The sequence below is a fragment of the Zeus faber genome, assembly GCF_960531495.2.
Source record: "Zeus faber genome assembly, chromosome: 10".
In the NCBI taxonomy this organism is placed as follows: Eukaryota; Metazoa; Chordata; class Actinopteri; order Zeiformes; family Zeidae; genus Zeus; species Zeus faber.
The window spans coordinates 15755812-15772276 of NC_137199.1; the positions used below are offsets into that span (position 1 = coordinate 15755812).

The following is a 16465-nucleotide window of genomic DNA, read 5'->3' on the forward strand; positions in this document are numbered from 1 at the left end:
ATTCATTGGGTAGAATCAACATATCCCAGATATATGTTTGGAGCGCATCTACAGCGTAAGTAATCAAGGCATCATGGTGCATTTTAACTCAGATGTGACTTTCACATTCCCATGCTTACTTGGGTTTGGAATCAACAGGTACTCAAGATGACATCCATGTCAAACTACCGAGAACTTATATAACCATTCAAATTAATTGATCATTTTTCAACAAGAACTTTGCTGTACTAGAGTTTAAAAGCAACAGTACAGAAGCATTTCCCGATAGTTTTTTTTTTAAACATTCCTAATTCGGATAATGACACATGTCATTCAACAGGAAAGTCAAGTCAGCTATAATAAAATATGATAGAACTTGATCAAATCATTTGAGGATTAGTCGCTACAGCATATGACTAAAAAGAGTGTCGATGAAAACAAAATATAAAAGCAAGTGCAGATAAAAGAAGGCAAGTGATGAGACAGCCATTACAGATGGCAGTAAATAGCAATACATGGTAGTACAGTGGTGATGTAAATACACAAATATATACTAATTTGTTAACCACATATGGGTGAAGCATGTGCGCAGTGTGAAACAACAAAATACAGCATATCTAGTAGGAGAGACGCTGTGTACCATCCATTAAGAATACTACAGATGGGTTGAGGATAATGTACGCATGAAAAATATACTTGTTAATTAATATTGTTATAAAGACCAAAACATTAATGATTTCAACTAAAGTTCAACCTGATTGTATCTTTGATCTCCATACTACTCTTATTGAGATTAATAGGAGATGGTGATTCTACAGATTAATCAATGAAACTAAATTTAAACCTTGGCATGGACAAAGAAACAAAATGTTTGCTATGTTACTGTATGAAGGAAGATAAAATTCTTGATTATTGAAAATATTTACTGGACATTTCCAAAATGCCTAATCATGGAATAACATTTTATCAAAGAGGAATGCCAATAAATCGTATTTATATTTAATACTTTCATTTGGTAAAGGGACAGAGAATTAATTCAAATACCACAGTTTTAGAACAGTAATACTCTGTTTTGTTCGGCTCTGAGAAATACTTGAATGTCAAGAGAATTCTATATTAAAGCATTCCAGTGTGTGCGTGTGCGCGTGTGTGCGTGTGTGCGTGTGTGCGTGTGTGCGTGTGTGTGTGTGTGTGTGTGTGTTTTAAGCAATTTTGCACAATCTGCCCTCTAGGAACTATACTGCACGTGTAAGTTTTAATGAGTGTTTTGTTGATATTCTTCCCTCCTCGGTAAATAATGAGGGATGTTTAAAGTTAGGTCTCCAGAAGTCAGGTGTTCCATTATCAAAAGCAGCTTCCCTGGATCCAAAATGATTTCAGGTTTACATCTGCAAAGCAAACATATATGACTCGCTTGTAATTAATTTAATAACATGAACAATCTTTAAAACCTAGCGTGTCGCCGCCGACAACGATCTGAGTCGCTCCTCTGTATAAATCACTTACTAGTGAAATCACATGCGTTTTTTATCTTATTGGATAGTCCTCACTTTTGGCCAACCACGTGGCTATGATGTCACAATGAGTGATGTCACACCCAGCCAATCGGAAGTTTGATGATCTTCAACAACAGTCCACCAATCAGAGGAGAGATTCTGGACAGCTACACGAAGCCTCAAAGTCACGTGCAGCTTTTGGCTCGCGTTAACGCTGGGCGACAACCAACGTAACGTATGTTTTGCCAGTTTGTTTTCTGCCTGATGGTTGCAAAGAAATGTCTAAAGGCCAAGTGGAGATGGAGATTGGAGACATCCTACACCAGCGTTGGAATTTATTTTTTGCAGACAAAGGCGAGGAGGAGCAGGAGATTTATCCGAGTCCGATCAGTGAAAATGATTCAGAAAACAAACACAAAAACCCCAAGAGATAGTGCTACAAAAACCGGCCATATATTCGTACACCGTCGAGACTTTAAGTAACTTGTGTTATATAATGAGGGTTATATTGGCCTGTGTTTTCATTCCTTGTCTTTCGATCGATTTGCTCTTAGTTTTCTTTTTCAATAAAAAAGTCATTCCATTCATTCCATTCAATGACTTCTATTATCATCTATTATATTGTATAGACGTATTGTTCGAATAATTTTTATTTTATGAGTGAGAAATATTTTGTTATTGACAAATTGACATGGATCAAGGGAACAATTATTCTAGAAAAGTAAAATAAATTGTTTTAACGTAATAATAGTTTTCTTGCACACCTGGCCTATACTGTATGTTGATGTTACAAGGAAATATACAATTCTGAACTTGAAGTAAAGCTTCCATTGGGTTTTTCCTTGTATTATAATGTATAATGATTTAAAGCGTGATTTAAAGAATATGGATAGATAAATGTGTGATCAAGATCAAGATAAAGAGGTTTATTCGTCACATACATATTCATACTTACATAGATATATCTGCAGTGAAATATCTATGCAACGCACCCGGAGATTATGCACAATAGTTACTAATGATGATATATACATACTGTGAATTTCTTAGAAATAGCTCTTTAGTAGTCTTACAACACCTGACATGCAGCAGATAGAACACTCATCACACCATAAGAGACTTGACTTGGACTTGTGACCAAGAACTGGAAACTTGACTCTCACTTGACCCTCAAAGACTTGAGACTTGACTTGGACATGCAAGGAATGACTTGTGAGCGCCACACACACACGCACGCACGCACACGCACGCACACACACACGTTGATATTTTGGTACAAACAAGATAAAAACTAGCAAAATAGCTGACTACAAAAAGGGCAATGTTGTTTAAAACTTTGTAATCGACATTATTTGTAGTTTAAACCAAGACTGAACACAAATAACAAAGCAGTAATGCACTGATGTACTACATATAACCAAATCTGAATGAGGATATGAAGAAACAGGGCTATTATATCAACCAAACATCTTGTAAAGTGGAGAAAAATTAGAAAATATAATTGCAAGTACTACAAAGAAGTATTAGTTACAAACTTTGATGCGCTTTACCAAATTATCTAGATTTGTATGCTTTTTTGTCAAATGTGTTTGAAAATGTTGTTGAAACATGAATGTAATGACTACAATAATAAGATAATTAAAGAATATTTTCTTAACTACAGTGCACATACCTCTGGGGAAACATCAAGATCTCCAAATGCTTCCTCGAAATCAGTTGGTGTTTTTCTCAGAGTCTGGTCTGCAGGCAGCGTGTTGTCATTGTATGACCTGACGAACTTGAAGTCACTTGTTCTAGATCCAGTTGTTAAATATGCATCATAATTATATGTGCTGCGTAAAGTTCCAGTACCATCAACATCTGCGTAGTTTGGGGGGAGATAGGAGCTGGGGAGAGCGACCGCTCCATCAAAAAACAGTCTTGGCTTACTCCTACGACAAAATCTCAATCCCAAAATGATGATAATGAAAGTCAGAAAAAAGGTGGAGACAGATACCAACGCGATGATGAGATAAGACGTCAGTTTGGAACCGTTATCTTCATAAGCCATATCTTTCAGTTCAGGGACCTCAGCCAAGTTGTCAGAGATCAGTAGGAACAAGGCACAGGTGGCAGAGAGGGAGGGCTGTCCATTATCCTTTACAGCTACGATAAGATTCTGTTTCATGTTGTCAGATTCAGAAATGTCTCTCTGTGTCCTGATCTCTCCACTGTGGAGACCAACAGTGAAAAGTCCTGCATCAGTGGATTTAATGATATGATAGGACAGCCAGGCGTTCTGTCCAGAATCTGAGTCCACTGCTATCACCTTGGAAACCAGAGAGCCTCCTTGTGCAGCTTTGGGGACCAGCTCAGTCATGAAGGAGTTTCCCTCTGGGGCAGGGTACAGTATCTGAGGGGAGTTGTCATTTACATCCGTTATGAAAACACTGACCGTCACGTTGCTGCTAAGAGGAGGAGAACCATTGTCTCTGGCCATGATCATCACTGTGAAGCTCCTGAACTGTTCATAATCAAACGACCTCACACTTTGGATCACTCCAGTGTCTCCATGAACAGATATAGAAGAAGACACTGGAGCACCGTTCACTTCACCTGGTGTGAGTGAATAAATCACTGTCCCGTTCTGTCTCCAGTCTCTGTCTACAGCAGTAACAGAACATAAAGTGTGACCAGGTTTGTTATTTTCAGTCACATATGCACTGTAGGACTGTTCCTCAAATACAGGTGGATTGTCATTGACATCAGCTACAGAGAGATGGACAGTTTTCAGGGAAGACAGAGGTGGAGAGCCCTCGTCAGTTGCTGTGATTGTGATGTTGTAATCAGAAACTAGTTCACGGTCTAGTTTGTCCGTGGTCACCAAAGAATAATAATTTTTGATGGAAGGAATCAGTTTAAAAGGAACATTTTGCTGGATAAAGCAGCGCACTTGTCGGTTTTTCTCAGAATCTTTGTCTTGGACATTAATGATGCCCACCTCTGTACCAGGTGACACATTCTCTAGCACTGGATTGGTTAAAGATTTTAACAATATTATTGGGGCGTTGTCATTAACATCCGTTATAGTTATAACCACTTTTGCATCTGAGGAGAGACCATATCCATCTTTGGCCTCAACAAACATTTCATGTTTAATTTGTTCCTCAAAGTCTATTTCCCCTGTCACAGATATTTCTCCAGTTTTTCGATCCAGTGAAAATAATTTCCTTGACTTATCAGACAATCTGCTTAATTCGTATGTAACTTCTCCATTGACACCCTCGTCTGCGTCCGTGGCGCGTACAGTTATTACTGAGGTTTTCAGTGGAGAGTTTTCAGGCAGACTGGCTTCATAGACAGATTGACTGAACACTGGGGCGTTATCATTCGCATCCAGCACAGTGACTTGTATCACTACAGTCCCTGATCTCTGAGGAGAACCTCCATCCAGAGCAGAGAGCAATAATTTAATTTCCTGCTGCTCCTCCCTGTCTAACTCCTTATCCAAAACCAACTCGCCATATTTACTACCAGCACTTGTGGTTTGGATATTTAAAACGAAGTGTTCATTTCGTTGGATTGTGTAACTCTGAACATCATTCTGGCCTATATCTGCATCATGAGCCGCATTTACACGATACCGAGCTCCTTTGTCAGCGGATTCTCTAATTTCCAGCTTAATTATATCCGTCGGGAAACTTGGTGCATTGTCGTTTATGTCCTGGATCAGTAGTGATATACGATGTAATTCTAAGGGCCCTTCCAGCAGCAGCTCACATTTAAGAACACACGAAGGATTTTCTCCGCAAAGCTCCTCTCTGTCTATTCTCTCCGCTACAGTCAGCTCTCCGCTCCGAAGGTTGATGTCACAGTACCTTCTGTCGTTGTCCTCGGTTTCAATACGAGCATTCCGAGCAGATAGTTTTCCCACCTCAAGTCCCAGATCCTTGGCTATATTTCCAATAACAGATCCGCGTTTCATCTCCTCGGGGATAGAATAGCTCAGGTCGCCATATGCGACACGCAACAAAGCAAAGAAAAAGACAAAGCCGCGCAGATTGAACATCCTGAAAGCCATCTTCACTACAACAGCTCGGTAATTGATGCGATGATCGTGTCGAGTTATTCCAACAAATAAAGCAGCACGATTTGATGTAAAAAATCTGGATTCATACCGATGTTTTGGGCTTGTTCTCTATTTGTGAAACCCAGATACTCGAAACAGAGGGTGGAGGTTAATTAAACGGAATATTGGTGTATAGTGACACCATGAGTCTAAAAGAAATACAACACATTCAGAAGGAGGAAGTGATTCATTGAATTATTTCACATTTCATCCCATTAGAGCCTTTTCCCCCTTAAGATAAACTAAGTTTTACCTTATAGTATATGTGTTTTACTTATAAGCAATAACAAATTGTCTGTGTCACAGAAAGATCAACACAATGGAGAGAGACATCGCAGACAACAAGGCTTTGATAGATTTTACTCTTAAAATCAAATTCAAAATGAATGATAAACACGTGTTTTCTCTCTCTCTCTCTCTCTCTCTCTCTCTCTCTCTCTCTCTCTCTCTCTCTCTCTCTCTCTCTCTCTCTCTCTCTCTCTCCTCTCTCTCTCTCTCTCTCTCTCTCTCTCTCTCTCTCTCTCTCTCTCTCTCTCTCTCTCTCTCTCTCTCTCTCTCTCTCTCTCCTCTCTCTCCTCTCTCTCTCTCTCTCTCTCTCTCTCTCTCTCTCTCTCTCTCTCTCTCTCTCTCTCTCTCTCTCTCTCTCTCTCTCTCTCATCTTACCCCTCAATGGCATAGAATATGTTCATGGCATATCTAATTGAATTACAACCATCTCATATGGATGCATTTTCATTGATAAATCCAATTATTCCATTGTCACTAAGTCTTGACCTCAACTGGCCATCTGAATAATTTGGATAATAATATACAATGTTTGTCAGAGTAATATCAAAGGACAATTAAAAGCTAAGAGTGTATTTCCACGAAGAACCATCCTATGAAATGACAGCCATGTTTCACCCGTAATATTGCAGGATTTGTTCATCAAATGTTTAATTGACATTACAATAATACATACTATCAAAGAGGAAATACAAAGATTTTGAACAAATACAAAGCACTTTACTCAACAAGGGCGCTTCATTTCCAATCCCAAATATCACCTGCGGCTTGAACAAACGAATAAAGACAAGATGCCTTGAAACATATACTTGGTTTTGAACATCTCATGAACTATTTCTTTCAACATGTAAACCACTGCTATAATTAATTAAGGAACTATCACATGCTCATGCTAAACAATATAGTGTAGATATGGGGTACAACTAAAAATGTATTGCAACTTTGGAACACAATAGCAGATCTCTGCCAAACATAATAGAATGAAAAACAATTATTTAAGAAATATGATCGCTTTTTATGCAGGTATTACATTTGTCCGCTATTGAAAAGATCTGCCTGTATCCTTTACCAATACTTACTACTGAAAGTCTACTATAGAAACCATATGGATGTCTGTTTCTGCTGTAACACATCTTAATTTTTTTGTAAAAAACATGATTGAAAAGTATAGCTGACTGACATCCAACTAAATCATCTGACATAATATCAGACATATCTGCTGTCACTGTAGTGCCAATAAACTGCTTTGAAAAGACCCGCTGCAACCACTTAAACCAATAAATGCAAGATAAGAATGAATCAAGACAAAAAACTTAAGAAACCACACACACAAATCAGGCATGGACTATGCTTCATTTTTAACAACCAAATGATAAAATGTGAAGTTTTCTGAGGAATGTAGGTTGCTGAATACAAAAAATGAGAATGAGATAAGAATATTAATCAAGAAAAGCAAAATGACAAAGAAATATCACTATCAACTCTGATGGTAAACAGCAAACAGAGATAGCAAACACAAAATACAATGCTGATTACTTAATTTGAGTGACAGATGAGACACTGAGCCTACATCTATGTCAGGCCTACCTCTGGGGAAACTTCGAGATCTCCAAATGCTTCCTCAAAATCAGTTGGTGTTTTTCTCAGAGTCTGGTCTGCAGGCAGCGTGTTGTCATTGTAAGACCTGACGAACTTGAAGTCACTTGTTCGAGATCCAGTTGTTAAATATGCATCATAATTATATGTGCTGCGTAAAGTTCCAGTACCATCGACGTCTGCGTAGTTTGGAGGGAGATAGGAGCTGGGGAGAGCGACCGCTCCATCAAAAAACAGTCTTGGCTTTCTCTTGTGACAAAACCTTAATCCCAGAATGATAATGATGAAAGTCAGAAAAAAAGTGGAGACAGATACCAACGCGATGATGAGATAAGACGTCAATTTTGAACCGTTATCTTCATAAGTCATATATTTCAGTTCAGGAACCTCAGCCAAGTTGTCAGAGATCAGTAGGAACAAGGCACAGGTGGCAGAGAGGGAGGGCTGTCCATTATCCTTTACAGCTACGATAAGATTCTGTTTCATGTTGTCAGATTCAGAAATGTCTCTCTGTGTCCTGATCTCTCCACTGTGGAGACCAATAGTGAAAAGTCCTGCATCAGTGGATTTAATGATATGATAGGACAGCCAGGCGTTCTGTCCAGAATCTGAGTCCACTGCTATCACCTTGGAAACCACAGAGCCTCCTTGTGCAGCTTTGGGGACCAGCTCAGTCATGAAGGAGTTTCCCTCTGGGGCAGGGTACAGTATCTGAGGGGAGTTGTCATTTACATCCGTTATGAAAACACTGACCGTCACATTGCTGCTGAGAGGAGGAGAACCATTGTCTCTGGCCATGATCATCACTGTAAAACTCCTGAACTGTTCATAATCAAACGACCTCACACTTTGGATCACTCCAGTGTCTCCGTGAACAGATATATAAGAAGACACTGGAGCACCGTTCACTTCACCTGGTGTGAGTGAATAAATCACTGTCCCATTCTGTCTCCAGTCTCTGTCTAGAGCAGTAACAGAACATAAAGTGTGACCAGGTTTGTTATTTTCAGTCACATATGCACTGTAGGACTGTTCCTCAAATACAGGTGGATTGTCATTGACATCAGCTAAAGAGAGATGGACAGTTTTCAAGGATGACAGAGGTGGAGAGCCCTCATCAGTAGCAGTTATAGTGATGTTGTAATCAGAAACTAATTCACGATCTAGCTTGTCCGTGGTGACCAATGAATAATAGTTTTTGATTGAAGGAATCAATTTAAAGGGAACATTTTGCTGGATAAAGCAGCGCACTTGTCGGTTTTTCTCAGAATCTCTGTCTTGGACATTAATGATGCCCACCTCTGTACCAGGTGACACATTCTCTGGCACTGGACTGGTCAAAGATTTTAATAATACAACTGGAGCGTTGTCATTGACATCACGTATTAATATCACCACTTTTGCATCCGAAGAGAGACCGTATCCATCTTTGGCCTCGACATACATTTCATATTTGGATCCCTCTTCAAAGTCAATGTCACCTATTACAGTGATCTCTCCAGTTTTCTGATCGAGTGAAAACAGCTTCCTTGACTTATCGGACATTTTACTAAATTCATAAGTCACTTCTCCATTAACACCCTCGTCTGCGTCACTTGCGTGCACAGTAATTACTGGAGATTTTAACAGAGAGTTTTCAGGGAGACTCGCCTCGTACACGGCCTGACTGAACACTGGGGCGTTATCGTTCGCATCCAGCACAACTACGTGTATAAGCACAGTCCCTGATCTCTGAGGAGAACCTCCATCCAGTGCCGTGAGCAGCAACCGCATTTCCTGCTGCTCTTCTCTGTCCAACTCCTTGTCCAATACCAATTCACTATATTTGATTCCAGCACTTGTCGTTTGTATATTCAAAACGAAATTGCTATTACGTTGAAGGCTATAGCTTTGAACAGCATTCTGGCCTATATCTGCATCATGTGCGGCGTTAACACGATACCGAGCTCCTTTGTCTGCTGACTCACTAATTTCAAGTTTAATCTCATCCTTCGGAAAGGTCGGGGAATTATCGTTAATATCTTCAATCTGTAAGGATATACGATGCAGTTCTAAAGGAGCTTCTAAAAGAAGTTCAAATTTCAGAAGACACGAGGGCTTTTCCCCGCAAAGCTCCTCTCTGTCTATTCTCTCCGCTACAGTCAGATATCCATTTCGATCACTGATATCACAGTATCTTCTGTCATTTCCTTCCGTTTCGATGCGAGCTTTGCGATAAGATAGTTTGCCCACCTCAAGTCCGAGATCCTTGGCTATATTTCCAATAACATGCCCGGCCTTCAACTCCTCCTGGACAGAATAACTCAGGTCGCATCGCGTGTATTGTAGCGCAACAAAGAAAAATAAAACGGCTTGAACGACCGAATGTCCGTATTCCATCTTCCAGACCGATGTCAACAATACAGCCGATCGTGCTGCGAGATCGATCCCACGGCAGCTGGATCGGGTCAATGCAGCGGCGATGAGGTCCTCGACTCCAAATATCGACGGCAAAATATTCGACCGCAATGCCTACACGAATCCACAGCCTCCAACGCGTCGAGCAGTGGCGTGGGACTGGGCTGACCATCTAATCCCTTTTCTGGTCTGTAGTGACACCGTGAGTAAACACGATCTATAACACATTGCATGCGACGTACGCAGCCTTTCAGTGACATATTTCTTTACATCATATTTTTTTTTCCTGCGTTTTTAAGAATATAATGGAATATTTGAAAATGCCGCCGACCATCTATGAAGACGGAGTGGCAACGTTGTTTTGTAATATTCAGAGTTAAAACGGGAACCTTCAATTTAACCCAAATGGAAAATCGCACTCCAGTTGAATTTTCCTTGTCATGTGAATGTTATACATTACAATAGTTTGCAATAATACATTAAGGATGGAGTGCCAAGAAAGAATAGTAGCATACTTTGAAAACAGTTAACTAATTGTTGAGTGGAATCTGTTCAGCGAATTTCCAGTCACTACGACGACTCACAGCGCCCTCCACTTCCTGCCCCTCTCTACAGACACTACACGCACACAACTACGGAGCCCGGTACAACCAGTCTGGGGGGTACTTTTTGTTAAAGCTATGGTTAAACTTGTAGGCAATATACAATACGTAAATACAGTTGCAGAATGTATGTGGGCGCTGTGCTGCGCCTCTGCAGGGCTATGTGTGGAATAGTGCAAAATGCAATGAAAAGTGACAGCTTAACGATATACAGGTTATATAAATCATATCATAAACGATATAATACACTATATTAAATACGATAAGCTATGCTATGATGAAAGATAGGATATAATATACGTCTAATATAGAATTGTGCATCAATATATATATGATATATTATATAATATGATTTAGTATATACTTGAATGTAGAATGTAAAATACAAGTCATACAAATGTAACATACGCAACGCAAAGAGGTTTACACCCATACACCTAATCACATTGTGTCTGACAATACAAATGTCTAGTATATGAGTTGTGCTATACATTCTAAACCTAATGAGCGATGGTCGTAGGGAGAGAGAGAAAATACACCAGGGGGAGTAGTTTACTCATAGATTTAACATAAATATCCTGCATAAAAAACGAATACATTTATCTAATGTTATACCAGCTATTCACCTCAACAACATTTTTTTCACAAATTAAAATAGGAAAGACAGAGGGGCGTTTATTTTATGAATTTCCAGATTTGGATATTAAATGTATCCAAAATGAGTATTACATTTATCATGAGAATTGATGTATCCAATCTGTAAAAAAAAAATATATATATATATAGATATATATATATATATATCTATATATATATTCTCGCCACAACAGCTATCGACATCTAGGTCGCAGGGGTCCAGGGGAGGTCGACCAGCACCACCCCTCAGACTGATTGTACTCTATATACTGCAACTACTGCAGCCACGCAAAGACCAAAAAGCTCATGGAGGACAATCAGAGATGTGCAATGCTCAAAGACAGAACAATTTTTTTGTGAGATAACGTTAGGTAACAATTAAATTGAACAACGTTGTTTTTGGAGCTGTGTCTTCTGTTCATACTGGAAATCATGATATTTTGTTTTGTCTATCTCGATAACAGATTGGATGAAGTAATTCACATCATAAATGTATTTTTTGTTAATGCTATGATTTAGACTTGTAGGTAATATACAATACGTAAATACAGTTGCAGAATGTATGTGGGCGCTGTGCTACGCCTCTGCAGGCCTATGTGTGCAAAAAGGAATAGAACAAAATGCAATGGAAAGTGACAGCTTAATGATATGCAGGTTATACAAAATCATATCATAAACGATATAACACAATATATAAAATAAGATAATCTATGCTATGATGTAAGATAAGATAAAATATACGTCTAACATAGAATAGTGTATCAGTATAGTATGATATATTACGTAATATGATACAGTATATAGTTGTGTGTAGTATGTAAAGTACAAGTCATACAAGTGTAGCATACGCAACGCAAACAGGTTTACGCCCATACACCTAATCACATTGTGTCTTACAATACAAAAGTAAAGTTGGGCTATACATTCAAAACCTAATGAACAATGGTAGTAGAGAGAGAGAGAGAGGAAAAACACCAGGGGAAGAAGTTTACTCATAAATTTTACATAAATATCCTGCATAAAAGACAGATACTTTTATCTAAAGTTATACCAGCTATTCACCAAAACAACATTTTTTTCACAAATTAGAAAAGGAAAGACAGAAGGGCGTTTATTTTGTGAATTTCCAGATTTGGAAATAAAATGTATCCAAGATGGGCATTACATTTATCATGAGAATCTATGTATCCAATCGGTGAATTTTCTATTTATAATTATTATTTTTTTCACATTAAATATGGTCTTGCTTCAATCACTATCGACGTCTAGGTCGCAGGGGTCCAGGGGAGCTCGACCAGAACCACCCCCCTAGAATGATTGTACTCTATATACTGCAACCACTGCAGCCACACAAAGACCAAAAAACTCATGGCGGGCCGTAGGAGATGTGCAATGCTCAAAGACAGAACAAAATTTTTGTGAAATAACGTTAGGTAGCAATCAAACTGAAATACGTTGCTTTTCGAGCTGTTATTTTATTTTTTAAACTTTATACTAAATAAATGCATAAAATACGTTTCAGTTGTGTCTCAACATTCCACAACATTGCATCTTGAAACTTTAATTGTTTGTCTGTATTGTCCCTTTACACATCAATTCCTTCAAAGTAATCAGAAGTACAACAAATCAAACAAACTCAAAAGTCAGCTTTTATCAAACTAGTGAAAGAAATAATATCCACTAATCCAAAAGACCAATCAATTGTAAATGCATTCCAGGGGTTTTAAGTAAGAACATGAAATTGAACTGAATGAAATCCAACATGTGAACCAAAACTGCGAATAAAATGTCACAACAATTAACAACACAGAGTTTTTCCAGTTAAAAGAAATGTGATGGACGCAGAATCAGAACCAACAAACCAGACACCACTGTTTTAAACAATTCTGGCAAGACAGGCTGATAACCACCTCTAGATTGAACACCTTACAAGAGTATATTTAACTTCCCTCAAAGACATACTTTAACCGTATATTACAATATATTGTAAACACAAATGAACTAAAATCAAACAAGTCCACCAACTATTAAGGGGAAATTAACAAGGAAATTCAGTAAACACGACAGTGCAGGAGATCTGTTTAAAATCGATGACATACCTTTGGGGAAACACCAAGATCTCCAAATGCTTGGAGATCCAGAGACAGAACACAAATCACAAAGCAGTAATGCACTGATGTACCACCTCTAACCAAATGTAAATGAGTGTATGAAGATACAGGGCTGTTATTTCAACAAACCGTTTTGTAACGTCGAGCAAAATTAGAAATTATAAATGCAAGTACTACAAAGAAGGCTTCGTTTCAAACTTGATGGTCTTTACCAAATTATCTAGATTTGTAAGCTTTTTTGTCACTTGGTGTTTGGAAATGTTGTTGAAACATGAATGGAATTACTAAAATTATTAGATACTTTATTAGATAAAGAATAGTTCCTCAACTACAGTGCACATACCTCTGGGGAAACATCGAGATCTCCAAATGCTTCTTCGAAATCAGTTGGTGTTTTTCTCAGAGTCTGGTCTGCAGGCAGCGTGTTGTCATTGTAAGACGTAACGAACTTGAAGTCACTTGTTCTAGATCCAGTTGTTAAATATGCATCATAATTATATGTGCTGCGTAAAGTTCCAGTACCATCAACATCTGCATAGTTTGGAGGGAGATAGGAGCTGGGGAGAGCCACCGCTCCATCAAAAAACAGTCTTGGCTTACTCCTGCGACAAAATCTCAATCCCAGAATGATAATTATGAAAGTCAGAAAAAAAGTGGAGACAGATACCAACGCGATAATAAGATAGGAAGTCAGTTTTGAACCGTTATCTTCATAAGTCATATCTTTCAGTTCAGGAACCTCAGCCAAGTTGTCAGAGATAAGTAGGAACAAGGCACAGGTGGCAGAGAGGGAGGGCTGTCCATTATCCTTTACAGCTACGATAAGATTCTGTTTCATGTTGTCAGATTCAGAAATGTCTCTCTGTGTCCTGATCTCTCCACTGTGGAGACCAACAGTGAAAAGTCCTGGATCAGTGGATTTAATGATATGATAGGACAGCCAGGCGTTCTGTCCAGAATCTGAGTCCACTGCAATCACCTTGGAAACCAGAGAGCCTCCTTGTGCAGCTTTGGGGACCAGCTCAGTCATGAAGGAGTTTCCCTCTGGGGCAGGGTACAGTATCTGAGGGGAGTTGTCATTAACATCCGTTATGAACACACTGACCGTCACGTTGCTGCTGAGAGGAGGAGAACCATTGTCTCTGGCCATGATCATCACTGTAAAGCTCCTGAACTGTTCATAATCAAACGACCTCACACTTTGGATCACTCCAGTGTCTCCATGAACAGATATATAAGAAGACACTGGAGCACCGTTCACTTCACCTGGTGTGAGTGAATAAATCACTGTCCCGTTCTGTCTCCAGTCTCTGTCTACAGCAGTAACAGAACATAAAGTGTGACCAGGTTTGTTATTTTCAGTCACATATGCACTGTAGGACTGTTCCTCAAATACAGGTGGATTGTCATTGACATCAGCTACAGAGAGATGAACAGTTTTCAAGGAAGACAGAGGTGGAGAGCCCTCGTCAGTTGCTATGATTGTAATATTATAATCAGAAACTAGTTCACGGTCTAGTTTGTCCGTGGTCACCAAAGAGTAATAATTTTTGATTGAAGGAATTAATTTAAAAGGAACATTTTGATGAATGGAACAGCGGACTTGGCTGTTTTTCTCCGAATCTCCGTCCTGCACGTTAATGATGCCCACCTCTGTACCAGGTGACACATTCTCCGGCACTGGATTGGTCAAAGATTTTAACGATATGACTGGGGCGTTGTCATTAACATCAGTTATAAATATAATGACTTTTGCATCTGAAGACAGACCATATCCATCTTTGGCCTCGACAAACATTTCATATTTAGAACCCTCCTCGTAGTCTATGTTCCCTGCTACAATTATCTCTCCGGTTTTTTCATCAAGTGAAAACAGCTTCCTTGACTTATCGGACATTTTATTAAATTCATATGTTACTTCTCCATTGACACCATCGTCTGCGTCCGTTGCGCTCGCTGTTAATACTCGGCTTTCCAAAGCTGCGTTTTCCGGCAGACTGGCTTCATAGACGGCCTGGCGGAACACTGGGGTGTTATCGTTCGCATCCAGCACAATGACGTCGATAAGTAAAGTCCCTGATCTCTGAGGAGAACCTCCATCCAGAGCCGTGAGCAACAGCGTCATTTCCCGCTGCTCCTCCCTGTCCAACTCCTTTTCCAAAACCAATTCACCATATTTACTACCCGCACTTGTCGTCTGCGTATTCAAAACGAAGTTGCTGTTGCGCTGAAGAGTATATCGTTGAACCGCATTCTGGCCGATGTCTGAATCGTGGGCTGCAATCACACGATACCGAGCTCCTTTCACAGCGGACTCGCTGATTTCAAGCTTGATTTTCTCCTTCGGGAAACTGGGCGGATTGTCGTTGATGTCTTGAATCTGTAGTGATATACGATGCAACTCCAAGGGATTTTCGAAAAGCATCTCGAATTTCACAACACACGAAGGTTTTTCCCCGCACAGCTCCTCTCTGTCCATTCTCTCCACAACGGTGAACTCCCCGGTCAGAAGGCTGATATCACAGAACCTCCTGTCGTTCTTCCCCGTTTCGATACGAGCCTTTCGGGCAGACAGTGCTCCCACCTCGAGTCCCAGGTCCTTGGCGATATTTCCAATAACGGATCCGCGTTTCATCTCCTCGGGAACAGAATAGCTCAAGTCGCCGTATGCGGAGCGCAGAAAAGCGAACAACACAACAAAGCCGAGAAGACCAAGCTGATTGTATTCCATCTTCATACAAAATCCCATAAACAACCGAATACAGTTGTGTGTGTCTCTTGTAAAAATATCCTCGAAAACACCAAAAGGAGGTCAAATCAATGAAAAAAACCTGCAACAACGTCCGTCTTCAAAGCCTGTTTTCGACAGAATTGTACGCGACTCCCCAGCTCCGTGCTCCGTCTCTTCTGTGGGTGGTGTAATAGACTAGTAGAAAGAGCAGTTCAATCCACTGCTGGTGTATAGTGACACCGTGAGTTAATATAGGATATAACACACTCTGAGAGAGGCCAATCTACCAGATGAAAGGGCATGCTACATTCCTTTCTTCTTTTTAAATATATTATTGTCACATAACAAGTCTCACATATAGATAGATAGACAGAAAGACATATAGATAGATAAAATGTTGTTTTCATTTGTATATATTATCCAATCTATTACCAGAATTATACTAATTTAAAACGCACATTTTCAGTGCCAAGATAATGTGGGAACTGATTTATTCTGAGCTGAAAAGCCAACTTCAGTACCAT

At 39.5% G+C, this 16465-nt stretch overlaps 3 protein-coding genes and 1 pseudogene across 4 annotated transcripts in view; all 4 read right to left on the reverse strand.

Annotated features, from left to right (window-relative positions):
- Positions 1–16465, reverse strand: part of LOC307236154 (protocadherin gamma-C5-like) — a gene marked incomplete at its 5' end in the record, with an annotated part of 315288 nt that overhangs the window by 234004 nt on the left and 64819 nt on the right. The window lies entirely within an intron of this gene.
- The window catches only part of LOC307235520 (uncharacterized protein), a gene marked incomplete at its 3' end in the record, with an annotated part of 89054 nt that overhangs the window by 54565 nt on the left and 18024 nt on the right, over positions 1–16465 (reverse strand). The window lies entirely within an intron of this gene.
- On the reverse strand, positions 3133–5454 carry LOC307235526 (protocadherin gamma-A11-like; the record flags this gene model as incomplete). Its single annotated transcript, XM_080007651.1, has 1 exon — positions 3133–5454. The coding sequence occupies exon 1, from the start codon at positions 5437–5439 to the stop codon at positions 3133–3135; it is 2307 nt and encodes a 768-aa protein (XP_079863777.1). The 5' UTR covers positions 5440–5454.
- On the reverse strand, positions 7346–15941 carry LOC307235527 (protocadherin gamma-A12-like; annotated as a pseudogene). Its single transcript has 3 exons — positions 15395–15941; positions 7456–9283; positions 7346–7351 (listed from the first exon to the last, which is right to left on the reverse strand). The product of its transcript is annotated as a protocadherin gamma-A12-like (transcript).